This window comes from Erythrolamprus reginae, chromosome 6, assembly GCF_031021105.1.
Source record: "Erythrolamprus reginae isolate rEryReg1 chromosome 6, rEryReg1.hap1, whole genome shotgun sequence".
NCBI classification, from domain to species: Eukaryota; Metazoa; Chordata; class Lepidosauria; order Squamata; family Dipsadidae; genus Erythrolamprus; species Erythrolamprus reginae.
This window is the reverse complement of record NC_091955.1, coordinates 7750599-7762782: the sequence shown is the minus strand read 5'-3', so window position 1 is coordinate 7762782 and position 12184 is coordinate 7750599. Positions and strand designations below refer to the sequence as shown.

The following is a 12184-nucleotide window of genomic DNA, read 5'->3' as shown; positions in this document are numbered from 1 at the left end:
AGCCAATCCCCCGCCCCCTCCAGTCCATGCCAAATCTGTGAGTAATGTGAGATTTGTTCCAACGCAATCAGATTGACCCACTTAATCGCAGATGCTCGGGAGACTAATAATAAAAGCCTACAGTATACGAGAGCTGATGTTGACATAATAATCTTCCCCATCAGCGGTGGAGTTCTCCAAGTTCCACCCAGTTCGGCGGACTGGGAGAGGAGGCAGCAGGAGGCCCAGTAATGAAATCTACTTACCTACCCTACCAGTGAGCCTAGGCGCCACTGTCGCACACACATTCTCACCCTCTGCGCATACGCAGAAGGCTTTGTACATGCCCAAAGAGTTAAAGAGACCAGAATATCTCCGGGACCGCCTTCTGCCGCATGAATCCCAGCGACCGATTAGGTCCTACAGAGTTGGCCTTCTTCGGGTGCCGTCGACTAAACAATGTCATTTGGCGGGTCCCAGGGGAAGAGCCTTCTCTGTGGCGGCCCCGACTCTCTGGAACCAGCTCCCCCTGGAGATTAGAACTGCCCCCCATCCTCCTTGCCTTTCGTAAACTCCTTAAAACCCACCTTTGCCGCCAGTCATGGGGGAATTGAGATATCTCCCCCGGACCTATACAATTTATGTATGGTATGTTTGTGTGTATGTCTGCTTAATAACAGGGTTTTTAAAATGTTTTTTAAATTATTAGATTTGTCATGAATTGTTTTATTGCTGTTGTGATCTGCCCGGAGTCTACGGAGAGGGGTGGCATACAAATCTAATAAATGATAATAATAATAATAATAATAATAATAATAATAATAATAATAATAAAAACAAGAAAATGGCACTATCTGGATAGATGGATGGAGCCTTGCGCTGCCCCTGCTACCAGTTCTGCGAATCACACTACAGGTACATCAGTTGTCTCTTGAAAAAAGCACTTTTGAGGCAACCATGGATGACTGAGAATCTCCATAGACATTTAGGTCTAGTCTAGAGAGAAGAAGGACCAGGGGAGGCATGATAGCAGTGTTCTGATATCTCAGGGGTTGCCACCAATGCCGGGAATTCCGTTCCGGTGATGGAAATGGAGTGCATAGGCTTGCTCCATTGCCGTCCAGTAGAACTGGAAAAGGAATGGAACTGGAAAAGGTGCAAAAAAGGACAACAAGAATGACCAAGGAAATGGAGCCCCTCCCTTATGAAACCAGGTTGCAACGCCTTGGTCTCTTCAGCCTTGAAAGACGGCGTTGAAGGGGTGACTCGATCGAAGTGTATAAAATCATGCATGGGATAGAAAAGGCGGATAGAGAAAAAATATTTTCTCTATCACACAATACTAGGACGAGGGGGCACTCCCTAAAGCTCATAGGAAAGCGAGGACAAATAAAGGGAAATATTTCTTCACCCAGACGGTCATTGGTTTATGGAATTCACTTCCAGAAGAGGTCGTGACAACTGTCAGCCTGGATAGCTTCAAGGCAGGATTAGACAGATTCATGGATGCCATGTGTATCATAGGTGGTTATTGAAACGGATGTCCATGTGCCGCCTCTATGTTGGTTGAGGCAGGCAGGATTCCCTTGGGTACCATTTCTTGGGGGTCAAGGGAAAGGGAGGGTTTTGCCTTCTCTTTCTACTCAAGATCCCCATGGACAATTGGTGGGCCACTGTGTGACACAGAATGCTGGACTCGATGGGCTTTGGCCTGATTCAGCATGGCTCTTCTTATGTTCTTAACCGGCGCGATTCCAGGAAAAATTACCAGGTTTTTGCTTCCGCACATTTATTTATTTATTTATTAGATTTGTATGCCGCCCCTTTCCGTAGACTCGGGGTGGCTCACAACACAATAAAACAGTTCATGACAAATCTAATAATTTACAATTTAAAATTTAAAATAGTTTAAAAAATCCATTTTTAAGCAGGCATACCTACAGACATACCATACATAAATTATATAGGCCCGGGGGAGATCAATTCCCCCATGCCTGACTACAAAGGTGGGTTTTGAGGAGTTTACGAAAGGCAAGGAGGGTGGGGGCAGTTCTAATCTCTGGGGGGAGCTGGTTCCAGAGAGTCGGGGCCGCCACAGAGAAGGCTCCTCCCCTGGGTCCCGCCATCCTCACTGTCACAGGTACAGATGGTTTTCTGCTTGTCCCAAATTCTCTTTCAACTTTGTTAGGTTGAGCAGGGGTTGGACCAGAAGACTTCCAAAGTCCCTTCCAACTCTATTATTCTGTGTTCTGTGAAGAACTGCAGCAAAGGAGGACTTGCTATTTCATGTTACAGCCTGTTCCACTGGCTGACAGCTTGTGAGGAGGAATTTAGTGGCCAAATGTCCACTCTTAACCTTTAGGAGCGCCAAGGAATGCCCAGAGATTGACAACAGGGCAAAAATGGACAGGGCCGTGTTGGAGAAACGAGTGGGTCTTTTATTGCTGCTCTTGAAAGAAAAACATGCTTATTTGGGGATTTATAACAAAGCTTTCGTCTGCTTCCCACCGTAAAATGAACTATTCCTTCAGCAGTTGAAGTCAGAGCGTTCTTGACTTGGGGGGGGGCTACAAAAGGGGACTCAGAGGCTGCAGGTTTTTCCCCTCTGTTCTAAACGTATCAGACAGAAGTGGGTGTCTGGAACCAACCTGCTTTCTCCAGTCCTTAGAAATTTAGCGTTTATTTGTTTCATTTGCAAACTCAAAGCATGTTATTTTATATGGCAATAGGTAAGTCATTTGTCTGTTCCTTAATGATAGGAAGGAGGGGAGGGAGAGAGAAAAAGGAAAAGAAATGAATATGAAAAGAGGAAGGAAGGAGGGAAGGAAGGAACATAAAAAGAGAGGGAGGGAGGAAGGAAAATAGGAAGGAAGGAAGGAAGGAAGGAAAGAACATAAAAAGAGAGGAAGGAAGGAGAGGAAGAGGAAAAGAAAGGAATATGAAAAGAGGAAGGAAGGAAGGAAAAGAAAGGAGCATATAAAGAGAGAAGAAGGAACAAAAAAGGAAAAGGGAAAAGGGAAAAGGAATATTGTATATTGTTCTTTTTGATATGTTGTGAACCACCCCGAGTCACAGAGAGGGTTGGCATACAAGTCCAATTAATAAATAAATAATAAATAAAAGAAAGGAACATAAAAAGGAAGGAAGGAAGGAAGGAAAAAGAAAAAAAAAGAAAGGAACATAAAAAGAGAGAGAGGAAGGAAGGAAAAAAGATAGGAAGGAAGGGAAGAGGAAAAGGAAAAGAAAGGAATATGAAAAGAGGGAGGAAGGAAGGGAGGGAGGGAGGAAGGAAAGAAAGAAAGAAAGAAAGAAAGAAAGAAAGAAAAATGAAATACTCACCTATACCTTTAAAAGTAAGCCTGCGTAATTTAACACACCCAAGAAGGCTCAACTGCACCACATTAGTGTGCCACTTCTGCAAAATGCGCTGTGCCAGACGATCGTTTACCACCGCCTTCACTTCGGAAAAATCAATCTATAAAAAGGAAAGTATACTGCTGTAGAAATTACAAAAAAGACTACAACATTTCACCAACTACGTGCTCCTTAATGTTAAGAACTTTACCCGAAAAACATTCCAGCCGTTAAACTGATTGGAATTATGTTTTAAATAACAGACACTCCTCATTTAGCAGGAGGGAAGTGTTTTTAATAGGAAAAAACATTTGGAGTACTGTGTTCAGTTCTGGAGACCTCACCTACAAGAAGATATGGATAAAATTGAACGGGTCCAAAGACTGACTACAAAAATGGTGGAAGGTCTTAAGCATAAAACTTATCAGGAGAGACTTCATGAACTCAATCTGTATAGTCTGGAGGACAGAAGGGAAACGGGGGACATGATCGCAACATTTAAATATGTTAAAGGGCTAAATAAGGTTCAGGAGGGAAGTGTTTTTAATAGGAAAGTGAACACAATAACAAGGGGACACAATCTGAAGTTAGTTGGGGGAAAGATCAAAAGCAACATGAAAAAATATTATTTTACTGAAAGAGTAGTAGATCCTTGGAACAAACTTCCAGGAGACGTGGTTGGTAAATCCACAGTAACTGAATTCAAACATGCCTGGGATAAACATAGATCCATCCCAAGATAAAATACAGTATAGTATAGTATATAGTATAGTATAAGGGCAGACTAGATGGACCATGAGGTCTTTTTCTGTCGTCAATCTTCTATGTTTCTATGCTTAACAACCGCAGCAGAAGAGATGTTCATAAAATCGAGGGTGGCCCACTGAATAGCTACCTCGTTTAGCAATAGACGTTCCAATTCCAATTCTGGTCATTAGGAGAGGACCTACCCATACTACGTTTCTAGGAGGATGCGTTGATTTAAAAATAACGGTTCCTTTTCTTCAGCTTTCCCGCAATGGACTTTGTTTCTTAAAACAGAATACAGTGGTACCTCTACCTAAGAATGCCTCTGCTTAAGAAATTTTCTAGATAAGAACCGGGTGTTCAAGATTTTTTCCCCTCTTCTGAAGAACCATTTTCTACTTAAGAACCCGAGCCAGGAAAAATTTCCCAGGAAGTTTTAGAGCAGCACGAAGGCCCAGCCAGTTTCCTGCCATTCCCCCTGGGTTTCTCTCTCTGGCGCAGTGGATGGGAGGCAGCCTCGCACCGGGTGTATGGGAGGCGTGTGCTCCCCCTCGCCGCCTCAGAGTCCCCCTTTTTTTTTTTAAGCCTTAAAGGTTTGGATTTTTTTTATTCCCCTCACCTCACTTTTTTCCTTTGGCAGCGACTGTCCTCCTCCTCTTCTTCTTCCTCCTCCACCCACCCGAATTCCGAGCTTTTATTTCTTTCCTAATGAGTTTGCACGCATTATTTGCTTTTACATTGATTCCTATGGGAAAAATTGCTTCTACTTACAAACTTTTCTACTTAAGAACCTTGTCACAGAACGAATTAAGTTCTTAAGTAGAGGTACCACTGTACCTCATTTAGTAACGGAAGTTCCAATTCTAATTGTGGTTGTAAGGAGAAGACCTATCCATACTACGTTTCTAGGAGGATGCGTTGATTTAAAAAAGAATGGTTCCTTTTCTTCAGCTTTCCCTAACGGACTTTGTTTCTGTTGTGGTTAGCTCTGGCCCAGCTCCTGCCCCAAGGACTGTGGATGTGGGGGAGACATCCACATGCCGCAGGCCTGTTTTGCTCCTGGTGGAATCTGATGATGAAGGCTCCTCTGACCAAGAAGACATGAGTGACAGGGAGGAGGAGAGTGGGGCAGACAGCTCAGAAGGAGATCAATTATCTAGCTCCTCCTTGGATTCAGAACAAGAGTTAATGATACAGCCACGCATGCGGAGAGCGATGCATAGGCAGCAACAACTGAGAGATTATTATAAAAGAAAATGAGGCCACCTGTGGTTGGGTGGGGCTGTGGTCATTAGTGAGGCTGCTGTAAAGAGCAGCCTGTGGGTTTGGCCATTGTGGGGGATTATCTGATCGTTGTGTTTCGTGACTGCCTTGTTGACTTCGATCTTTGTGTGCTGATTTTTCCCCCGCTTTGAAACTAAACCAGAGCAAAGTGTGTTTCACTTTGTGAAAGAAGAAGGACTGTGAATTGCCTCACGGCTGCAAGCTAAGTATCTCAGAACTGATAAGGGACTTGTACAAATTACCAGTTTGGTTGGAGATGAGTGCTCTTGGCTATACCAAAAGAGGGCTTAGGTTAAGTGAATTTTCATTATAAAGAACGTTGTTTTGAATTTTCAAACGTGTGTGTGTCTGAAATTTGTATCTGTGAATTTTCGGGAGGATTCTGCCAGAAAGCTCGACAGAACAGTTTCTTAAAACAGAATATTGTTAAAATTTGGTTTCAAGCAACTCTTACTTACGCTACTCCAGACTGTAACCACTTGCGTCATGGCCTTCCAGCCTTGAGAAACCTGTGCACACCTAGCCAAGTCAACTATGTTTAAATACCGGAAAACCTAAATTCAAAACAAACAAGAATATTAAACAAGCGCCAGATTATCAGGAAAGACTCAATGAACTCAATCTGTACAGTCTGGAGGACAGAAGGGAAAGGGGGGACATGATCAAAACATTTAAATATGTTACAGGGTTAAATAAGGTTCAGGAGGGAAGTGTTTTTAATAGGAAAGTGAACACAAGAACAAGGGGACACAATCTGAGGTTAGTTGGGGGAAAGACCAGAAGCAACGTGAGAAAATATTATTTTACTGAAAGAGTCGCAGATGCTTGGAACAAACTTCCAGCAGACGTGGTTGGAAAATCCATAGTAACTGAATTTAAATATGCCTGGGTAAACATATATCCAGGAAATAGTATAAGAGCATAGATGGACCATGAGGTCTTTTTCTGCTATCAGTCTTCTATCTTAAACCACAATATTTGTCTCTAAAACATTCAGTATCTTCAAATATAATATTTAATGAAAATAGCAGTTTTCCACTCTTCTTGGGCACTACCAGTGCGGTCTCTGAGACCAGCTTGGACATGTGCACGCCCGTCGGCACAAGACTTGCGCAACAAGTAAAATCTCACATGAGGAGATGCATGGTATGTATGTATGTATGTTTGGCTATCTTCGCAATATTTTTCCTTTTGAAAAAACAGAAATTTGTTAAAATTGCGGAAATCTCATTCGCCCAAGCATCCTCACACGGGATTTTGCTAACTGAGCATGTGCAAAAGCCAAATTTCACATGGGCGTGCACACACCCATTGGCGAGAATTTTGGCATCTACGCATGCGCAACAAGTGAAATCTCACATGAGGATGGGTTCGAGCCAACAATGTGCAGCAGCAGCTAAAAAAGCCAACACAATCCTAAGCTGCATCAACAGGGGAATAGACTCCAAGACCAGGGAAATCTTAATACCACTTTACTACGCCCTGGTCCGACCACACCTGGAGTACTGTATTCAGTTCTGGTCACCACACTTCAAAAGAGACATTGAAACTCTGGAGAAGGTGCAAAAAAGAGCAACCAAGATGATTAAGGGACTGGAAACCAAGACTTACGAAGAGAGACTGAGGGAACTGGGCATGGACAGCCTAGAGAAAAGGAGGGCCAGAGCAGACATGATAGCAGTCTACAAGTATACGAGGGGATGTCACAGAGAGGAGGGGATCACTTTATTCTCCAGGGCACCAGAGGGCCGGACGAGGAACAACGGCTGGAAGCTGACCAAGGAGAGATTCAACATGGAGATAAGGAGGAACTTCCTGATGGTCAGAGCGATCAACCAATGGAACAACCTACCAGTGGACGTTGTGAACTCCAACACTCTGGACATTTTTAAGAGAAGATTGAACTGCCACTTGACTGGTGTGCTATAGGGTTCCTGCTTGGGCAGGGGGTTGAACTTGATGGCCTTCATGGTCCCTTTCAACTCTAACAATAAATACATTTCGGCGATTTTCGGCGATATTTTTGCTTTCGCGCATGCGCAGAAGCAGAAAATCGCCAAAAATTACTGAAATCTCGCTCCCGCGAGCATCCTCACGTGAGATTTTGCTAGCTGAGCATGTGCAGGAGCCAAATCTCATGCGGGGGCGTGTGCCCATCCCGGAATTGCCTACCGGAATAGAGCACTGGACCAGGTGAACAGCAGCCCATCACTGGTCTCACCAAGGCCTTATAAAGTGGTATTAACACACGTCACGTGATCTTTACTATAATAAACAAACAGACGGACAGACAGACAACCTGCGCTAATGGCTGCATGGGGATCTTTGAAATATATTCTCGGCCTGATCTTGCGTGGAAGGCGGGTAAATCTTCAGACACTTGCTTCGTTGTTACACTCAGGCGCCGTTTTTCCGAAGTTCGCCTCTCGCGGGCTTCAGGTTGAACAAAAAATATTTCCTCGGGTTCCAACAACACAGGCTGCAAAATATAGATATATATATATAATATGAGTCAAGTGAAAAGGGTACCTTCCGTCCCCTATCCTATTGTCTCTCCTATATTTCTTTATATTTCTTTTCTTCTATTCCTATATCTTTTCTTCTATTCTTTCATCGATATATTTTATTCCTATATCTTTTCTTCTATTCTTTCTTTGATACATTTTACTATGAGTATATCCTCTGTAACCTTCATTATGTTTTGGACAAAATAAAATAAATAAATAAATAAATAAAAATAAATAAATAGCATATAATACAATAATATACAGTGTTCCCACGATTTTTGCGGGTTCGAACTTTGCGAATAGCCTATACCACAGTTTATCAAAAAAATATTAATTAAAAAAATACTTTGCGGTTTTTTTTCTATACCACGGTTTTTCCCGCCCGATGATGTCATATGTCATCGCCAAACTAATAATTTTTGCAAATAAATAACAAAAAAAAATAATTATTGTTAATAAATAATTATGTTTATAAATATCAGGATCGCTAAATGTCTTATTCAATGATGAGTACCATTAGTAATGTGGCCTCTCTTATCTCCTGTAATATGTCCTCAATTGGTCTCTTCTATGCATAATTCTGCGCCTGCGTGGGTCTAACACTTCCTCATCCGAATCGAACGAAGATAATGGTGATTGGCTTCCTGGGCTGTGTGCCAAGTCCCCCTCTTCCAAGTCACCCCCACCTTCTTCGTCCGAGGAAACGGCACTACGTGACTCTGTCGGCAATAAAACAGGCCTAGGACATGTTGATGTTTCCCCTGCATCCACCGCCACATTCCTTGGGGCAGGAGCTGGGCCAGAGCCAACCACAACAGAAGGGAGCCTCACAAATCTGGATTCCACGGAAGAGCTGCAAGGTGTTTCCATTTTTTTGTCCACCCCTTTGGATAAAAAGGGAAATATTTATTGTCCAATTGCCTTTTGAAACCAAAAAAAAGAAAGCATTTTTGGGACATTTTGCCTGCCCTTTCTTTGGAACCACTTGGGCGTCCTCCTCGATCCACAGCTGACATTGGAACATCATCTTTCGGCTGTGGCGAGGAGGACATTTGCCCAGGTTCGCCTTGTGCACCAGTTGCGACCCTACTTGGACCGGGAGTCACTGCTCCCAGTCACTCATGCCCTCATCACCTCAAAACTTGACTACTGTAACGCTCTCTACATGGGGCTACCTTTGAAAAGTGTTCGGAAACTTCAGATCGTGCAGAATGCAGCTGCGAGAGCAATCATGGGCTTTCCCAAATATGCCCATGTTACACCAACACTCCGCAGTCTGCATTGGTTGCCGATCAGTTTCCGGTCACAATTCAAAGTGTTGGTTATGATCTATAAAGCCCTTCATGGCACCGGACCAGATTATCTCAGGGATTGCCTTCTGCTGCACGAATCCCAGCGACCAGTTAGGTCCCACAGAGTGGATCTTCTCCGGGTCCCGTCAACTAAAAAATGTCACTTGGCGGGACCCAGGGGAAGAGCCTTCTCTGTGGCGGCCCTGGCCCTCTGGAACCAACTTCCCCCAAAGATTAGAATTGCCCCCACCCTCCTTGCCTTTCGTAAGCTGCTTAAAACCCACCTCTGCCATCAGGCATGGGGGGAATTGAGATACTCTTTCTCCTAGGCCTTTACAATTCTATGCATGGTATGTATGTATGTATGTTTGGTTTTTTATATTAATGGGTTTTTAATTGTTTCTAACATCAGACTACTATTGTACACTGCTTTATTGTTGCTGTTAGCCGCCCCGAGTCTCTGGAGAGGGGTGGCATACAAATCCAATAAATAAATAAATACTCCCAAGCCTAAAACTGCTGCCTCGTTTCACCTTAGGGAAAGAGAGAAGATCATTTCCACAGATCTGTGGGGTGAAAAAGCCTTTGTAGCCGCATGCTGTAGATAAAGATCTTTGGTGGAAATGCTTTCAGAGATACAGAAATAAAATCCCAGAATCGCTGGCCCGAGGAATGCAATTTTGGAGGAGGAAAACCAAGGCACACAATGTCATCGCAAAGATGATTCATGAAAACGCAGCTGCTTAATTTTTTTTTGTATCTTCCGAACTCTTGGGGAAAAAACAGAAGGAAAGTCGGCATAATTTACAATCTCCCGAAAACATAATTAAAGGAATTAGTAATAGTGAATCCTGAGTTGCAGTTCAATCGAGGATAATGTTTAATGCTGAGTGGAACCACTCCAGCTATTAAACCTTGGAAGATGTTCATCAGGAACCACTCCAGTTCTCAGTTCCTACTTCCTACAGGGCGTCCTTGACTTATGGCCACAAATGAGCACAAAATTTCCATGGCTAAGCGAGACAGCTGTTAAATGAGTTTTTCTCCATTTTATGACTGTTTTTTTTTACATTTTATAAAAGTAAACTTTATTTAAACTGTTGTGGTTGGCTCTGGCCCAGCTCCTGCCCCAGGAAATGTGGAGGTGGATGCAGGGGAAACATCAACATGTCATAGGCCTGTTTTATTGCCGACAGAGTCAGGGAGTGCAGTTTCCTCGGACGAAGAAGAAGGTGGGGGTGACTTGGAAGAGGGGGGCTTGGCACACAGCCCAGGAAACCAATCTCCATTATCTTCGGTCGATTCGGATGAGGAAGTGTTAGACCCACGCAGGCGCAGAATTATGCATAGAAGAGACCAATTGAGGACATATTACAGGAGATAAGAGAGGCCACCTGTGTTTGGGTGGGGCTCCAGTAATTAGAGCTGCTGATACAAATAGCAGCGTGCTAGTTTGGCCGTTGTGGAAGATTATCTCATCGCAGTTCTTCAGGATCGTGCCTCGCTGTTTCTGAACTTTGTTTGTTGATTTTTCACGCCTTTGACACCAAAGCAGAGTAAAGTGTGTGTGTGTGTGTTTCACTTCGTGGGAAGAAGGAGAGCTGTGACGTTTCTTCACAGCTACTAGCTAAGTACTTAAGGACTGATTAAGGGACTTGTACAGCCGACAAGGTTGTTTTGGGGAAGAGTGCTCTTTGCAATACAAAAAGGGTGCTTTGTTTCTTTTGAATTTTGTGATAAAGGACATTGTTTTGAATTTTCAAACGTGTGTGTGTCTGAAATTTGTACCCATGAATTTTCGGGAGGCTTCTACCAGAGAGCCCGGCGGAACATTAAACACACAAAACACAAACAATCAAACTCACACAGAAAAGAAACAGAAAACATTAAAATAAAAGTTGGACATTTTTGTGACCTCTCCGTAGAACAAATCTAATGGTGCTTATTTACTATTACATAAATTATAGTTACCTATATGCATCGAGTTTTAGCAAAGATCTTATTTTGGTATGTCTTTTGGTTTGCATTTTGTGACCGATCTCTGACATTTACTTCCCATGTTATCTAATATTTATTAATTCTCTGATTTTACTTTTTCTTTTCTTTTCTCCATCCAGTGATAAAACCTACTCCAGCAGTTAATGTACTGTTGCTCATATATATTTTTTATTTCTTTAGTTAAACTATCCATTTCTGCACACAATGTGATTTTTTCTATTTTATTTTTTTATTTTATTTTATTTTATTATTTTATTTTATTTGTCAAACAAGTATAGTATTGTAGTACATATTAACATAACATAACGTAAGAAACTTCAGATCGTGCAGAATGCAGCTGCGAGAGCAGTCATGGGCTTTCCCAAATATGCCCATGTTACACCAACACTCTGCAGTCTGCATTGGTTGCCAATCAGTTTCCGATCACAATTCAAAGTGTTGGTTATGACCTATAAATCCCTTCATGGCATCGGACCAGAATATCTCCGGGACCGCCTTCTGCCGCACAAATCCCAGCAACTGATTAGGTCCCACAGAGTTGGCCTTCTCCGGGTCCTGTTGACTAAACAATGTCGTTTGGTGGGTCCCAGGGGAAGAGCCTTTTCTTGGGCGGCCCCGACCATCTGGAACCAGCTCCCTCCGGAGATTAGAATTGCTTCCCCCCTTCTTGCCTTTCGTAAACTCCTTAAAACCCACCTCTGCCGTCAGGCATGGGGGAATTGAGACATCTCCCCAGGGCCTATACAGTTTATACATGGTATGTTTGTGTGTATGTTTTGCTTTTTAATAAGGGTTTTTTAGTTACTTTTAAATTATTAGATTTGTTGTATATTGTTTTATTGTTTTATTCTCATTTTATTTTCATCATTCCTATCACCCATTACTCCCATGTTGACTGTATGACTGTAACTTGTTGCTTATATCCTAAGATTTTTATTAATATTGCTTCTTCATTGCTTATTTGACCCCTATGACAATCATTAAGTGTTGCACCACATGATTCTTGACAAATATATATTTTAT

At 42.7% G+C, this 12184-nt stretch overlaps 1 protein-coding gene across 2 annotated transcripts in view; it reads right to left on the bottom strand.

Annotated features, from left to right (window-relative positions):
• Nucleotides 1–12184, bottom strand: part of FBXL13 (F-box and leucine rich repeat protein 13) — a 75719-nt gene that overhangs the window by 46042 nt on the left and 17493 nt on the right. For both annotated transcript variants that reach the window (XM_070755127.1, XM_070755128.1), the window contains 3 exons: nucleotides 7664–7843; nucleotides 5823–5918; nucleotides 3319–3454 (listed from right to left, as the gene is read on the bottom strand). In XM_070755127.1, the coding sequence (XP_070611228.1) occupies nucleotides 3319–3454; nucleotides 5823–5918; nucleotides 7664–7843 (412 nt within the window). The remainder of the gene's footprint in view (nucleotides 1–3318; nucleotides 3455–5822; nucleotides 5919–7663; nucleotides 7844–12184) is intronic.